The following is a 15,485-nucleotide window of genomic DNA, read 5'->3' as shown; positions in this document are numbered from 1 at the left end:
ACATATCTTTTAGATATTATCTGGTCCGATGAGACGTTACAACAATGTCGCATGTTTAACTATGTTGCCTTATCAACGCGGTGTCGCTCAATTGGAAGAACTGCGTGTGATGACGGGTGTTAAAGGGCCAATGGGTAAATAGAATTGACGTCGCAGTTGGTCCAAACCTCGAGCAAACCGCTCTTTGATTGGTCACCGGAGTTGATAGGCGTTTACTCTTCCATAACAGACTTCCTGGCCACGGTTGGTTCGACCAATCAGGATCCAGCATCGAGGCAGGCCGTCGTATAACCATAAAGAAATGCGAAGCATCTGAACTGTCGAGTTGAAATCCCGAAAACGCCGAGAGAGAAAGCCAGATACAAAGCTACATTTCCTTTATTTATACGAACCAATCCAGGGGACAACCATGGCCTCGGGGAGCGAGTAAGAAGCCCTTCCTCCACAGATGAACGTTCACCGTGGTTTCTGAGCAGATGAGTCACTTTAGCGCCGGAGAACGGCGGCTCATCACAATACTGATGGCGTTAGCTCCTTTAGCTCCGGGGGCTAAAGCTCCAGGAGAGCCGCCCGCTCACTCACTGCTCCGTGAGGGGGAACACCGCTTACCGAAAAAGAAACGTTGAACCATTGAGCCGATTCAGTCCGAAGTGTGTTGTCATTCAGCTAGCCGGTTGAAGCTAACGATGCTAGCGTCGCCTGCTGACAAAGCGCAGTCATCTGCTGCTGTTAGCCTAGCCTAGCTAGGCCGAGGCCGTCCAGCGGCTCTCTGCTATCTTAGAGCTGCTGAGGTCTTTTAACGTGTTTATTGTCTAAAGTAGCCCGGTACACCTTGACAATGACCGGTTAGTGGCGGTTGGGAACCCGCGGCGGCGGCAGCACGCGAGCCGCCGTCACGCTGAGCTGTCAGACTGCTAGCATAGCGTTAGCCTAGCATGCTAGGCTAGCGAAGCAGTGCGTCCACATCGACCCTGTGACTGACGTTATAAAGCCTCGTTTCATCCCCGGTCCTCCGGGTAGGGTCGGACCTCCTCACGGGTCGTGGACGCAGCGTATTCTAGCTGGGGGAGCAGAAGCGTGTTTTTATTTGAATGAATGACCTCGTAACGGTCTCCCGGAGTAAAGTTTGGAAAAATCCTTTTGCTGTGTCATCTGGGCTCCGTTAGCACCGAGCTAGCGTCAGCACCAAGCTAGCGCTAGCTGGTGAGACGCAGCGAGCTCCGGTGTTGTCCCCTGGTTGTGTGACTATTAATTACGCATTGTATGTCATTTATACACAGATGTTAGTTTTATTGTTTTGTATTTTTTACAAGCTGGTCTCCACCCATCGTTTTGTTTTTTTGCTTTCTTTTAATCGCTCTTTTCGTACTTTAACAAATCATTTTAGGTTTCGTTTCTTTTTAGTTTCCTCCCCCTGGGGAACACACCACCACATGCAGTGTGTGCCTCCTGTACTTTCCCTTGTTGACGTCTAACTGATTTCTATCTTCTTTCAACAGCTCCAAAAATGATGATCTGTCCACTGCGATCCTCAAACAGAAACACAGGCCTAACAGGCTTATGGTCGATGAGTCCATTAATGAGGACAACAGTGTGGTCTCCCTGTCTCAGGTACAGCTCTCCTCCTACTAAAATAATTCTGTATTACAGACATGTGTTCAACCTTTGTTTACCGCTTACAAACAAGACACTATCCTTCTCTACCTTTTTGATGATGTGTGAAGTTAAACTTAATCAAGGTGGTGTTAATTGGTTTGTTTTGTTTTTTTACCGTGAAGACCAAGATGGACGACCTGCAGCTGTTCCGTGGCGACACAGTGCTGATGAAGGGCAAGAAGAGGAGGGAGACCGTGTGCATCGTCCTGTCCGACGACACCTGCTCCGATGAGAAGATTCGCATGAACAGGGTGGTCCGCAACAACCTGCGGGTCCGCCTCGGGGATGTCATCGGGTAGGCCAACGCACCACTGTGGTACCGCCACGGTACCTTGAGCCTTCAGTCACTCTGCCTCTGCCACCACCCGGATGTATTTATTAACCCGAGCGGACTCCTCTCTGCAGCATCCAGCCATGTCCCGATGTGAAGTACGGAAAGAGGATCCATGTTCTTCCCATTGACGACACCGTAGAGGGGATCACTGGGAACCTGTTTGAGGTCTACCTGAAGCCGTACTTCCTAGAGGCCTACAGGCCCATCCGCAAGGGTGCGTACCGGTGGAAGATCTTGTTAGTCTGTGTTTGCTCTGCAGTAAAGCAGTCATTTAGCCCATGGCACTGCACCTAACCTCGAATTCCTTCCTCCACGAACAGGTGACATCTTCCTGGTGAGAGGAGGCATGCGTGCGGTGGAGTTCAAGGTGGTGGAGACGGACCCCTCTCCCTACTGCATCGTTGCCCCGGATACGGTCATCCACTACGAGGGCGAGCCCATCAGGAGAGAGGTGGGTGTCTTGATCAGGTTTTACAGTGGAGGAAACTCTTCACCCACGAGAGCCTTGGAACTCAGATCAACCCCCATGTGCCCCTTCAGGACGAGGAGGACTCCCTGAACGAAGTCGGCTACGATGACATCGGAGGAGTGAGGAAGCAGCTGGCTCAGATCAAGGAGATGGTTGAGCTTCCACTGAGGCACCCAGCCCTGTTCAAGGCCATCGGAGTCAAGGTGACCTTCTGGAAGGATTAGGACCCCACCTCACTAGTGATCTGTAACATTATCATACCTCACTCATGATCTGTAACATTATCATACCTCACTCATGATCTGTAACATTATCATACCTCACTCATGATCTGTAACATTATCATACCTCACTCATGATCTGTAACATTATCATACCTCACTCATGATCTGTAACATTATCATACCTCACTCATGATCTGTAACATTATCATACCTCACTAGTGATCTGTAACATTATCATACCTCACTAGTGATCTGTAACATTATCATACCTCACTAGTGATCTGTAACATTATCATACCTCACTAGTGATCTGTAACATTATCCTACCTCACTCGTGATCTGTAACATTATCATACCTCACTCATGATCTGTAACATTATCATACCTCACTCATGATCTGTTACATTATCATACCTCACTAGGGATCTGGACATAGTCCAACTTACTTGTGATCTATAAAGAGTTTATATTGTTGGATTGTTAAACATTTAAATATGAACAATAGTTTTACATCTTCAACCATTTCTTTGGTAATTTAACTTGATTTCTGCACGGTAGCTGCCTGTATATAATTGAAATTCTCTCTCCCAGCCCCCCCGTGGAATCCTGCTGTACGGACCCCCAGGAACAGGAAAGACTCTGATCGCCAGAGCTGTGGCCAATGAGACGGGAGCCTTTTTCTTCCTCATCAACGGTGCGTCACATCTCTCCTTGTTCCCAATACCCATGGATCTTTAGCATCGTACAGATATTCTCATTCAAGTATAGAAGTGTGGTGTGATGTACCTCCCAACAGTATGATTTTGACTACATGAGATTGATGGCTTTGTTAGATGCACCAGGTGTTGACTCCCCCCACATGTTTCCTCCAGGCCCTGAGATCATGAGCAAACTGGCGGGAGAGAGCGAGAGTAACCTGAGGAAGGCCTTTGAGGAGGCGGAGAAGAACGCTCCGGCCATCATCTTTATTGATGAGCTCGACGCCATCGCCCCGAAGAGAGAGAAGGTGATGAAACGCAACCAGAAACCGACCGCTGCATTATGCATTGGAATGGAGCTGGGCGATATTCAGTGATATGGTTTATCGTCTGAGGACGGTATTGTGTCGTCACGGAATGATGCTCGATGTAAACCTGGAACCCTGTTTTTAAACCTCAAACCAATTACGATGATGCTGTTTAAGTCATGAAAATGGAGTTGACTTGTCAGAAAGGAATAGTAATGTCTTAAAAATCTAATGACCCGCAGATAGACGGGGAATAGTATTTTAATTCATATATATAGATCAGGGGTCAGCAACCTTTTCAACATGTAGTGCCAGTTGGACATTTTCTCGTTAATGAGTGTGCCTTAAGGAACAATATATTAAATATTAAGCTGAATTATGACACAGCGACCAAAAACATTTCCAGAAGACCTGGAATTGTATTATTTCCATATAGTCCACAATCATGCATCAAAATTTTTAAAGTTTTTTTTGTTATATTTGCAACATGGGCTTACAAATTATAATTACATGTATCCCATCTTGAAATACTGCTTTCAGAAACTCAAACATATTTGCACTGTGAGAAATGTAAAAACAGACATTATATGAGAATGATGGAAACATCCACATTAATATCTTTAAGACATGTACAGCTTTGCAAAAAAACATGTGAAGGCCATGCATACAGGCCACTTGCAACAATCTTTTAAATATTTTCTTCTGTATTGCTCACAACATAGGTTTAAAAACGATTAATTAATCCTAATTCAGAACACTGCTTTCAGTAACTCATTTAAACATATTTGCACTGGGAGGAAATGCCCAAAACTGAATAAAGTGCAAAACAAATCTGTAGTAATGATTAAGCTGCCGCATTGTTGCGGTGAAAAAAAAAATATATATATATATTATTTTTTGCAAGTGTGCCAATGATTATGCGTCCATGTGGCACGCGTGCCTAGGGTTGCCGACCCCTGATATAGATAGATATATATATCAATGATAATGGTGCCAATACGTCTTTAAATAGCTCTCAGTCCTGAGTTATGATCATGTTACGGGGACAACAGGTCTCTCAATGGCCCCCAGTCCTTAGTTATGGGGACAACAGTCTTCCCATAGCTCCCAGCCCTGAGTTGTGCGTGGCTAACGGTGTGTGTGTGTGTGTGTGTGTGTGTGTGTGTGTGTGTGTGTGTGTGTGTGTGTGTGTGTGTGTGTGTGTGTGTGGTCCTGTGTAGACACACGGCGAGGTGGAGCGGCGCATCGTGTCTCAGCTGCTGACCCTCATGGACGGCCTGAAGCAGAGGGCCCATGTCATCGTCATGGCCGCCACCAACAGACCCAACAGCATTGACCCCGCCCTGAGGAGATTCGGTGAGTCGGCCCTTAAATATGAAATCTAGGAGATCACAGGAACGTGAGATAGACTGGATCTATAAATACCCCATCAGCCATCCAGTCTGCACAAATCTGATGACCCAACGTTTGTATTCAATCTCTGCTGCTCTAGTTGAAGCATTGAAGAACTACAGATTTATAAGGCTGTGAAGTTGTCCAACCGCCCATAGTGGGTTATGTAACAGGTATCCTGTGCATCAAAGTGTCCTTCACTGCAGAAATAACTTTCCAGACAGCATATGGCTCACCTTGGTCTGGGTGACAGTGGTTGTGTCTGGGATGAGCTGTGGCTCTGCAGTAGAGGTCGGCCGGGCGTTGACTGGGTTCTCCTGGTCCTTTAGGGCGTTTCGACAGGGAAGTGGACATCGGCATCCCTGACTCCACCGGCAGGCTGGAGATCCTTCAGATCCACACCAAGAACATGAAGCTGGCCGACGACGTGGACCTGGAGCAGGTCTGTGCAGCTCCTGCATTATTGAGTTTATTGATCACTGATGGGAAACCGCTGTAATCTGATCTTTAAACGAGGTGAACTGCAGTGGTGCGCTGGACACTAATATTTCCTTATTTTTGACTTAAGTTTATGTATTTTGGAGAGGTGCATATTTTTAGATTCATTCAGTGATTTTAGATGAATTGGTTTCATAACATGACATTGTGTAACGGCAAATCTGTATACTGTTGAACACAATCATTCGAGTTAGTCATTTGGCTATGGACAACGTTACTCAGTATATTGAATTTAAGAACACGGGTTGATGTCATTTGCTAATCTCCGAATGTTTAGTGAAATTAATCAAGTTAATGGTGTGAGGATTAGGTGCTCATTGCTTTCATTCAGTCATTTGTTATTACAAATGTGTTCTTTAATTTATAATATATATATTTATTTGGACTGCCTGTTTCAGAGCATTCAGTTACCATCACTTTGTATTGAATGTTTCTATGGGCTTTTCGTGCCTTAACAAGCGGACAGTGAGTGGTTTGAGGAACAGAGGAATGACATGTAGCATAGGACCACAGGTGGGAATCAAAGCAGTGTCTCTACAAGGTGTACTGGCTCCAGGTCGGTCCACTAGCAGGTAGACCCTCCGTGCGGGCCTTGGTTCCATCCTTACACCCGGCTGTGATTGGTTGTCCAGGTGGCCAACGAGACCCACGGCCACGTGGGTGCTGACCTGGCGGCGCTGTGCTCAGAGGCCGCCCTGCAGGCCATCAGGAAGAAGATGGACCTCATCGACCTGGAAGATGAGACCATCGATGCCGAGGTCATGAATTCTCTGGCTGTCACCATGGACGACTTCAAGGTGGGTACCATGCAGACCTACAGGGGTCAAAGTTCATCCTTTAGGCCAGTGACCCTGAGTCTATTTGTACTGCCCTCAGTTGTAATTATTACATGATTATCATCATTACTTGACCTGTTGAATATATGTGATTTAGTTTATTAAATGTATTTGTCAGGGACCATAAACAAATTGCTAGAAGAGATGAGATGTTCCAGATTTAGCCACTAGCTCATTTCAACCTGCAGTCCAGCTTTAAGCGGACAATTAATTAACATTTATATTTTACATCACAAATATAATATTTTTAAATCTATAATTCTGTTAGCCCTGACCCCTGACTGTGCGGACAGTGAGGGTGAGGTTGTACCGTCCTGACGTAAATTCTCCAGCCCCCCCATCGTTGAACCCTTCAGTCTTTTGATGTATGATGATTTCCCTGTTCTAACACTGTGACCTGTGTCTGCAGTGGGCGCTCAGCCAGAGCAACCCCTCCGCCCTCAGGGAGACGGTGGTGGAGGTGCCCAACATCAGCTGGGAGGACATCGGAGGTCTGGATGACGTCAAGAGGGAGCTGCAGGAGCTGGTGCAGGTAGGTCTCTCCCCGACTGTAGAACCAGGAGGAGGTCCTCAGAGAACCTCCTTACTGTAGAACCAGGGGGAGGTCCTCAGAGAACCTCCTTACTGTAGACCCAGGGGGAGGTCCTCAGAGAACCTCCTTACTGTAGACCCAGGGGGAGGTCCTCCGAGAACCTCCTTACTGTAGAACCAGGGGGAGGTCCTCAGAGAACCTCCTTACTGTAGAACCAGGGGGAGGTCCCCAGAGAACCTCCTTACTGTAGAACCAGGGGGAGGTCCCCAGAGAACCTCCTTACTGTAGAACCAGGAGGAGGTCATCAGAGAACCTCCTTACTGTAGAACCAGGAGGTCTCAGAGCTAGAGGAACCTCCTTGATCCAGAGGGTAAACGTGGGAACTAGTACAATATAAAGAGTAAAAACGATGTTAAGAATAGAGAAATGTTGTTACACAAGAGTACTAGAACCGTTGCTGTAGACAGTCTAAAATTAACCTTTTAGAATGTATTGATATTCTCTTTTTACACGCCAGTGGTAAAATCATCTGCATAGCGATTGTTCTAATATGTAACCAAAGGGGGAAATCATCTGCCGTCGGCTGGTGGTTCATCTGGACTCAGGACGCAGCCAATGGTTAACAGTTTTGATAATTATGCAGTAGAGTAATTAACCTCTCCTCCTCCGCCCACTCATTGTGCTCTAGTACCCCGTGGAGCACCCAGACAAGTTCCTGAAGTTCGGCATGACCCCGTCCAAGGGCGTGCTCTTCTACGGACCCCCGGGGTGCGGTAAGACCCTGCTGGCCAAGGCCATCGCCAACGAGTGCCAGGCCAACTTCATCTCCATCAAGGGGCCAGAGCTGCTCACCATGTGGTTCGGAGAGTCCGAGGCCAACGTCAGGGAGATCTTCGACAAGGTAGGACCCTGAGGAACCCTCAGACCGCATCACGGTCTAACCTGTTTCTAACCCACTCCGGACACAGGCGAGGTCTCACACCCTTGTGGTTCTCTCTCTTCGTAGGCTCGCCAGGCCGCCCCCTGCGTGCTGTTCTTCGACGAGTTGGACTCCATAGCCAAGGCCCGCGGTGGAAACGCCGGGGACGGTGGCGGTGCCGCAGACCGAGTCATCAACCAGATCCTGACGGAGATGGACGGCATGTCCAGCAAGAAGAACGTCTTCATCATCGGCGCCACCAACAGACCAGACATCATCGACCCGGCCATCCTGAGACCCGGACGCCTGGACCAGCTCATCTACATCCCCCTGCCCGACGAGAAGAGCAGGATCAACATCCTGAAGGCCAACCTCCGGAAGAGCCCCATCAGCAAGGTGAGCGGGAGACGCTGGTCAGTGTGGACGCAGGCTTGGCCTTAGGGACGCAGGCCACGCTACAAAAGATGTGTGTATAAATGTAGCTGCACAAATATATAGCGTCAGGTTCCTCGAAGCTTGATGAGATTTACCTTACTGAAATCCTATGTTATACTTGGGTCCTTTTTGAAAGTCATCTAAATTCGTTGTTTGTCAACAGGACGTGGACCTGGACTTCCTGGCCAAGATGACCAACGGCTTCTCCGGCGCCGACCTCACAGAGATCTGCCAGCGGGCGTGCAAACTGGCCATCAGGGAGAGCATCGAGAACGAGATCCGCAGGGAACGGGAGAGGCAGACAAACCCATCCGCTATGGTCAGTACAGACATAGCGACCCGTCTGCGGGAAAATTATTGCCACTAATAGTGAATCATCATGGCCTAACAAAAACATTATGATTATTGTTTACAACAGCGATCACCCCTAATGCGGAGCTAGACTTGTAGTTCAGGGGTTCCTCAACAGCAGCATACATCTACACTCCAACAAGGGGTCAATATGGACTTCTTTTTTTTTTTAAATAGAACTGGCTTATATATGGGTGGGGGACAGGGTGGGTGATACTGGATCAAACAAGGGGTCCATATGGACTTTTTAAAAATAGAACGTAGCTTGCTGCTCATCACTTAAGAAAACAAAAGGAACATGAGAACCCCTTAAATCTGGACATGTAGTCCTCCGATATGAATGTGCTGAATGATGACGGGGTGAAGTGCTGAATGATGACGGGGTGAACATGCTGAACATGCTGATCCCGGTGGGGGACCCGGCTGTAGACTGTAAAGCTGTTCCTCTCTGCTCCAGGAGGTGGAGGAGGACGACCCGGTCCCTGAGATCAGGAAGGACCACTTCGAGGAGGCCATGCGCTTCGCCCGGCGCTCCGTCAGCGACAACGACATCCGCAAATACGAGATGTTCGCCCAGACGCTGCAGCAGAGCCGTGGCTTCGGCAGCTTCAGGTAGGCTGGTGTTCCTACGTCACAATCCCTCCCTTAAGGCAGGGCGGTGTCTACGTCACGCGCCCAGGTGGTCGTGAGGGCGGTGTCTACGTCACGCGCCCAGGTGGTCGTGAGGGCGGTGTCTACGTCACGCGCCCAGGTGGTCGTGAGGGCGGTGTTTACGTCCCGCTCCAGGTGGTCGTGGCGTCAATAACGGTCTCCTTCTCCTCCTCAGGTTTCCCACCGGCACCGCGGGGGGCACGGGGCCCAGCCAGGGCTCCGGAGGCACCGGCACCGGCCCAGTCTTCAATGAGGACAATGACGATGACCTGTACGCATAGGCGCCACACCGCCACCCGGTGGCCTGTACTGGAATCACACCTGTACAAATTCTCACCAGATTCCACATTTTTAGGACTTTGTGCTTTCATGTGTTATTTTTTGTATGATTTCCCTCGGGTGGAGAAAGCATGTCGCCCCTTGGTTTGCTCTGGCTTATATATGGGTGGGGGACAGGGCGGGTGATACTGGATGGTGATTGGCTGTCGAACACGGGGAGGGGTGGGGGGGTTGGGCGTTGAGTGGCCTCATTCTCAGTATATCACAATCCTACATGATTGGCTTTAGCGACTGAATTCTATGCTAGACTATAAGTACAAAAAAAAAGAAATAAAACCATATTGCTAAACTTCCTCTTTTTTTAAATAAAAAAAAAGTAGCATAATGTATTACGAGTTTGTCAAGGTTATGTTGTTGAAAAATAAAATCTCACAAAATGGACCCGGTGCTTGGTTTTATTTTCTGTGTTGGTTCTGCCTGTGGGCCTCTGCCTGTGTCCTGTGGCTCTTCCTGTTTCCCTTGGGCCGCTGACTGTCGTGTGCATCTGCACGTGTCGTCCGGTTCTGCTCTATCGTCGTACTGTAACCTAGAGAACGGCGTTCACTAAGCTCTGTCGCTTCTCTATACACGTGTTAAATCAAGGCATACAAAAACGCTTTTACTCATTAGTTACATTGTTGCCTGTACAATATGCCTGCAGTAAACCTGTCTCTTGAGAAGGAATCCATTATGTTTACATTCAGACAAGCATATTTGATTACCTATTGGTTAGATGTGTCTTCTACAATTTCTTGATGCTGTAGTTTGTTTATATTGATGGCTGTGTTTATTCTAACTTTATTTCTGGCTTTCACTGAGCAACAACACATTTCCTCAGGGATCAGTAAAGTAATTTATTTAGTTTCTGTAGAAGTATTGCAGAGGTTGGACCATGAAGTCATTGGTCTTGGATGCTGTCCTCCATGGGTCCAAATGGACCACAGATGTCTATGTTTGACGCAGGTCTTGTATTTACAAGACACCTTCAACACATTACGGTTTATGTAATATCCCAAAAGGGGCCACAAACACAATTGCAGAGTTGCATAATCGGTTCAAAGGAAACGTTATAAAAGTGGGCTCAAATCAATGCGGCTCATTCAGTCGCGCGTCGAGCCGTGGTTCAGATGCAGGGTGTCAGAAGGTGTCGTGGAAGGGGAAGTGGGGGTGCTCCGCGTCCCTCCACACTCGCTGGCCATCCCTCTGTTGAAAACAACCCACAGAGGAGATCAGTGTCCTGCCAAGAAACGTCTCTGCTTCCCAGAATGGAGACTCGGTATCGCTCTTTGAATAAGGGATTGAAAAGTCATAGTACTGGCTCTCGTGATTGATAAAGTAGAGGTCCGGTCGCCCCAACTTATCCCGGTTTTGACTTCACTAATTGGCTGGAACCACCTACACAGTATAAACTCAAAATGTTCCAGTCCCAATGCCACCCCAATAGAACTCAGAGGCACATTTATAGTCTGAGTTATTTTGAACGCAGCAGCGAGCTGTCTCGCCCGCTGTGTTCCACGGAGGTGTCTGGACCTGCGTGACGCACCTCTACAGCGGGGACGATGTAGCGCTCGCCCCGGTCCAGGGCCTCCACCTGCCTCATGTCCTCCTCCGAGAGACTGAAGTCGGACACCTGCAGGTTCTGCTGGATCCTGGACGGGGTGACGCTCTTGGGGATGCAGACCACGCCCCTCTGGACCTGCCACCTGGGGATCAGTCAAGACCTTCAGTCATGGTGCAGGATCGTCCTGGTGGGCAGGCAGGGGTTGGACTCCCATCTGAAAGGTTCTGGGTTCGATACCCCAATGCCCACAGTCTACCTGGAGGCATCCGTGACCAAGATGACCCTGCCCTGACCCCTAACTCCTTCCTGATCCTTAAACCACATGTACTCATTGACTTGTGACTCATTGACACATTAACTGATGTCCTTCAGCAGGTGAGTGGCAGAGTGTGTTAGTGGATTGAATGTTTGACTCTCAGCCAAAAGGCACTGGGTTCGATCCTCTAATGTCTAAAGTCATCCGTGACCAAGATGACCCTTAACCCCTCCCTGATCCTTAAACGACATGCATCTAAAGGTCTGTCGGCCGTTTTAGACAACAGTGTCTACTCAATTACATCATAGGAACAGTGATTTCCTTCAAGTGGGTGGCAGAGTACGTTGGTGGATGTTTGACTCTCAGCCAAAAGGCACTGGGTTATATCCCCAGTCTAACCTGTAAGAATCCTTGGGGCAAGATGCCCTCACACCCCTACCTTCAATAACCAGTATCTGAACCTCAGCCCAGAGGTACTATTCATTGGAGTAGCAGGCTTGTCTTGTTGTGTGTCTGTGTCTGTGTGTGTGTGTGTGTGTGTGTGTGTGTGTGTGATCTTTACCTGAGCACCACTTGGGCGGCGGTCTTCTGGTACTTCTCTGTGATAGCCCCCAGTTTGGGGTCTTCCAGCAGGGGAGGCTCATCGGCTGAGGCCCAGGGCCGGTCGCCGCTGCCCAGGGGGCTGTAGGCCGTCATGCAGACCCCCACGGACCTGACATGGTACAGTCACTGGTCTGTGTTAACCAATCAAACCCTATTGTGCGACATACAGTATAGCAAGGGGCCTTCTTCCCAGTGGCCATCTTGGAACTAAACTCTAGCTGGGTGGAGGGAATTCCGCATTCAGTTCCTCCCACCCAGCTAGCGTTGAGATCCAAGACGGCCGCTAGGTAACTACGGCCTGGAAGGCATGGAGGAACGTGTTGTACTGACCGGCAGTGAGACAGCAGCCTGGCCTGTGATAAATACGGATGGCACTCCACCTACACAGGGGAGGTGGGAGACAACGACCAAACTTACTCACAGAACAACACTCTCATGTTCCTACTGCTCTTTATCTAGGGATGTTCCGATACAATTTTTCATTCCCGCTACCGATTCCTGAACTTGAACTATCGGCTGATACCGGGTATATCCCGATACGGCATCTAGCATTGTAACTACTAACAGCACTTGTTCTTATTGAAGGGTTCTCTAATGACGACAGCAATGTATAGTCGGTTCACTTACTGTCGACAATTTTTTTTTTTTCAGAACTAGATCATTTACATTTATTATCCATAATTATAATAATGCATTTGTATTCTTCTAGTGAAGCGTGAGCGTCCGTGTTTTTCCGACTCGGTAGCTCGAACACACGTAGGTCGGGGATGACGCGTTTATCCTTCCGACTTTCATTCCGACTATCGGAGGAATTTCCGACGCTGGTATCGGTATCGGAACAACTCTGTGTGAGGCGAGGTGGCGCCCTGCTGTGTGCGGCTCTCCACCTGGTTGACCGCCGGGCGGTGTCGGGCCGCGGCGATGACGTCGTCCATCTGCCGGGCGTTAAAGTTGGACAGGCCGATGGCCCGGACCAGGCCCTGGTCCACCAGGCCCTCCAGGGCCCTCCAGGTCTCCAGGTAGTGGGTGTCTGAGTAGCAGACGCTGATGCCGTCGGCCCGCCGCGGCATCAGCGCTGTTCCCCGCCTGGGAGAGACGCACACACACACACACACACACACACACACACACACACACACACACACACACACACACACACACACACACACACCAGCAGCATAGATCTTACATGGTGTGGTGCGTCTAGGCGTGCTTCCATTTAAGTGTGTGTGTGTGTGTGTGTGTGTGTGTGTGTGTGTGTATGTATCTGTATATCTGTGTGTGTGGGAATGTATCTGTATCTGTATATGTGTGTGTGTGTGTGTGTGTGTGTGTGTGTGTGTGTGTGTGTGTGTGTCTATTCTCACTGGAAGGCCATGGGCCAGTGGATCAGGTAGAGGTCCAGGTAGGAGAGGCCCAGCTGGGCCAGGCTGGTCCTGCAGGCCTCCTCCACGTCCTCAGGGTGGTGCTTTGTGTTCCACAGCTTAGACGTCACAAACACCTCCTCACGACTCAGCTCCTGAGGGAGACGGAGGAGCCATGGAACCCCCCCCCCCCTCTGTAAACAGCTGAACACCAGGCATTCTCTGCCTCCTCCTGAACATCTCAATGTTCCTCTCACACTCTGGACGACGCCAAGCAGAGGAACCACAACCTGAACCTGCAGTAGACCTTTAGCAGGTGGAGGTCTCCTCCCTCCTCCACCACCACCATGTCTACCAGAGGCAGGTGGAGGTCTCCTCCCTCCTCCACCACCACCATGTCTACCAGAGGCAGGTGGAGGTCTCCTCCCTCCTCCACCACCACCATGTCTACCAGAGTCAGGTGGAGGTCTCCTCCCTCCTCCACCACCACCATGTCTACCAGAGTCAGGTGGAGGTAGACTTCCTCCGCCTCCATCGACATGTCTACTAGAGGCATTTGGAGGTCTCCATCTTACCTTGCCGGGGCCGACCCTCAGAGCCAGAGCTCCTCCCACTTCCCGCTCGTTGCCGTAGGCGGCGGCGCAGTCGACATGTCTGTAGCCGCAGTCCAACGCAGACAACACCGCCTGCTCCACCTGACCACACGCAAGATGTTTTGGATAAAGGCATCTGCTGGATGGTAGAAGTGACCCAAACATACATTATCAGGTTGTTTGTATTATTTCAACCATGTAAGATGTTGGTAGAAGGTGCGACTGGGTCCACCTGTCCTGGGGCACTCTTCCAGGTCCCCAGTCCCACCACCGGCATCCTCTGTCCCGTGGAGAGGGTGACCGTACGCTCCATGTCCATACTGATGGGGGGGGGGGGGAGAGAGGGAGACAAAAAAGGGAGGAGAAAGTCTGGTTCTGCTCCTGAGTGTGAGTCACTTAATGGCTATGTGGGCTCTGGTAGTTAGCCCACCGCGGGCAAATCACCATGACCGGGTGATTATCCCCCCTCTGCATTCACCCAGTCACAATACAACAGGGAGTGTGTGTGTGTGTGTCTGTGACAAAAGGATTTAAAAGTTATATAAATGGCCCATGGATTTCAAAACAGAATAATGTTATCAGTTGATGTGCACATTTGAAATACTTTTACCCTTGCCGTATGAAAATACAGCTCAGTGGTCAACTCTCAGTGAACCCTGCTGCTGTTCCTGAGAGACTGGTTTTTATATGCACTAGTCACAGCCCAGTGTTATTAAAGATGGTTTTATATGCATTAGTCACAGCCCAGTGTTATTAAAGATGTTTTTATATGCATTAGTCACAGCCCAGTGTTATTAAAGATGGTTTTATAAAGACCAGCACAGCCTGTCCTGTCTTCCACATCTTGAGATGCAGCAGAACATAAGAACTCAGTTCTGCCGAAGGTACGGACATGAAACTACCATAACACAACCGTTACATTACACATGATTGATTTAAGCGGATTAATTAGAAACACGACGAGTAAAACAGCAGAGTGATCCTACCTTTGGCAGACAGCCGCGCGTGTGTGTGTGTGTGTGTGTGTGTGGGGCCCCATTTTGAGCTTACTGCCGGGGTCAAAGTCTATGGTTTGTTTATACATGAACCTAAAATGATGGAAAACATCCTAACTCTGTCACTCGTTGAAGTTTGTTCAGACCAAACAGAACCTAAATAACATGAGACGTCACCACTCAAACCAGTAAGGTGTTACTGGTTTTACCATCAGCCAGATTTGAACATCAGGCAGTGCTGCTAGGACAGGGGCTTATACTTTTAGGGGGGTATTCGTTGTTAATAGACAAATAGAATAAGAGAAAGTAAACATTGAATGTAGAATGAATGAATGAATGAATGAAGATGATGTAGAGTGAAGACATGGTTTCATCTGAACCACATTACTTACACTCAGATCTGTTGCCGGTAACCAAGAAGTCAGTAGTCTGAATCAGTTGACATATTTGGTTTATTGACGGCCATTTTAAATGATCCTCTAAACATCCTGT

The 15,485-nt window shown here is 48.9% G+C and overlaps 2 protein-coding genes across 2 annotated transcripts; one reads left to right on the top strand and one right to left on the bottom strand.

The window, feature by feature from the left end:
* The first annotated feature begins 276 nt into the window (after positions 1 to 276).
* On the top strand, positions 277 to 10,023 carry vcp (valosin containing protein). Its single transcript, XM_084468803.1, has 17 exons — positions 277 to 426; positions 1,500 to 1,611; positions 1,779 to 1,951; positions 2,062 to 2,204; positions 2,311 to 2,441; positions 2,531 to 2,662; positions 3,275 to 3,377; positions 3,556 to 3,689; positions 4,910 to 5,045; positions 5,411 to 5,523; positions 6,212 to 6,376; positions 6,825 to 6,947; positions 7,636 to 7,848; positions 7,954 to 8,262; positions 8,465 to 8,620; positions 9,110 to 9,264; positions 9,479 to 10,023. Exons 1-17 carry the CDS (start codon positions 410 to 412, stop codon positions 9,582 to 9,584), a joined length of 2,421 nt encoding a protein of 806 aa, XP_084324929.1. The 5' UTR covers positions 277 to 409; the 3' UTR covers positions 9,585 to 10,023.
* Positions 10,024 to 10,461: 438 nt separating this feature from the next.
* On the bottom strand, positions 10,462 to 15,048 carry akr1a1a (aldo-keto reductase family 1, member A1a (aldehyde reductase)). Its single transcript, XM_084467959.1, has 9 exons — positions 14,985 to 15,048; positions 14,231 to 14,318; positions 13,981 to 14,100; positions 13,409 to 13,560; positions 12,929 to 13,127; positions 12,372 to 12,421; positions 12,001 to 12,150; positions 11,165 to 11,324; positions 10,462 to 10,824 (listed from the first exon to the last, which is right to left on the bottom strand). The coding sequence occupies exons 1-9, from the start codon at positions 15,035 to 15,037 to the stop codon at positions 10,759 to 10,761; spliced, it is 1,038 nt and encodes a 345-aa protein (XP_084324085.1). The 5' UTR covers positions 15,038 to 15,048; the 3' UTR covers positions 10,462 to 10,758.
* Positions 15,049 to 15,485: the final 437 nt, after the last annotated feature.

The sequence above is a fragment of the Micromesistius poutassou genome (assembly GCF_964030765.1).
Source record: "Micromesistius poutassou genome assembly, chromosome: 5".
Classification (NCBI taxonomy): Eukaryota; Metazoa; Chordata; class Actinopteri; order Gadiformes; family Gadidae; genus Micromesistius; species Micromesistius poutassou.
This window is presented reverse-complemented; position numbering and strand designations above follow the sequence as displayed.

Coding starts and splice junctions, on each gene's coding strand:
- vcp (XM_084468803.1), top strand. Junction 7,849..7,953: donor TCAGGGAGATCTTCGACAAG/GTAGGACCCTGA, acceptor CTCTCTTCGTAG/GCTCGCCAGGCCGCCCCCTG. Junction 9,265..9,478: donor CGTGGCTTCGGCAGCTTCAG/GTAGGCTGGTGT, acceptor TCTCCTCCTCAG/GTTTCCCACCGGCACCGCGG.
- akr1a1a (XM_084467959.1), bottom strand. CDS start 15,037: ATGGGGCCCCACACACACACACACACACACACACGCGCGGCTGTCTGC. Junction 12,422..12,928: donor ACCGCCCGGCGGTCAACCAG/GTGGAGAGCCGC, acceptor TCCCCTGTGTAG/GTGGAGTGCCATCCGTATTT. Junction 10,825..11,164: donor ACATCGTCCCCGCTGTAGAG/GTGCGTCACGCA, acceptor TGTTTTCAACAG/AGGGATGGCCAGCGAGTGTG.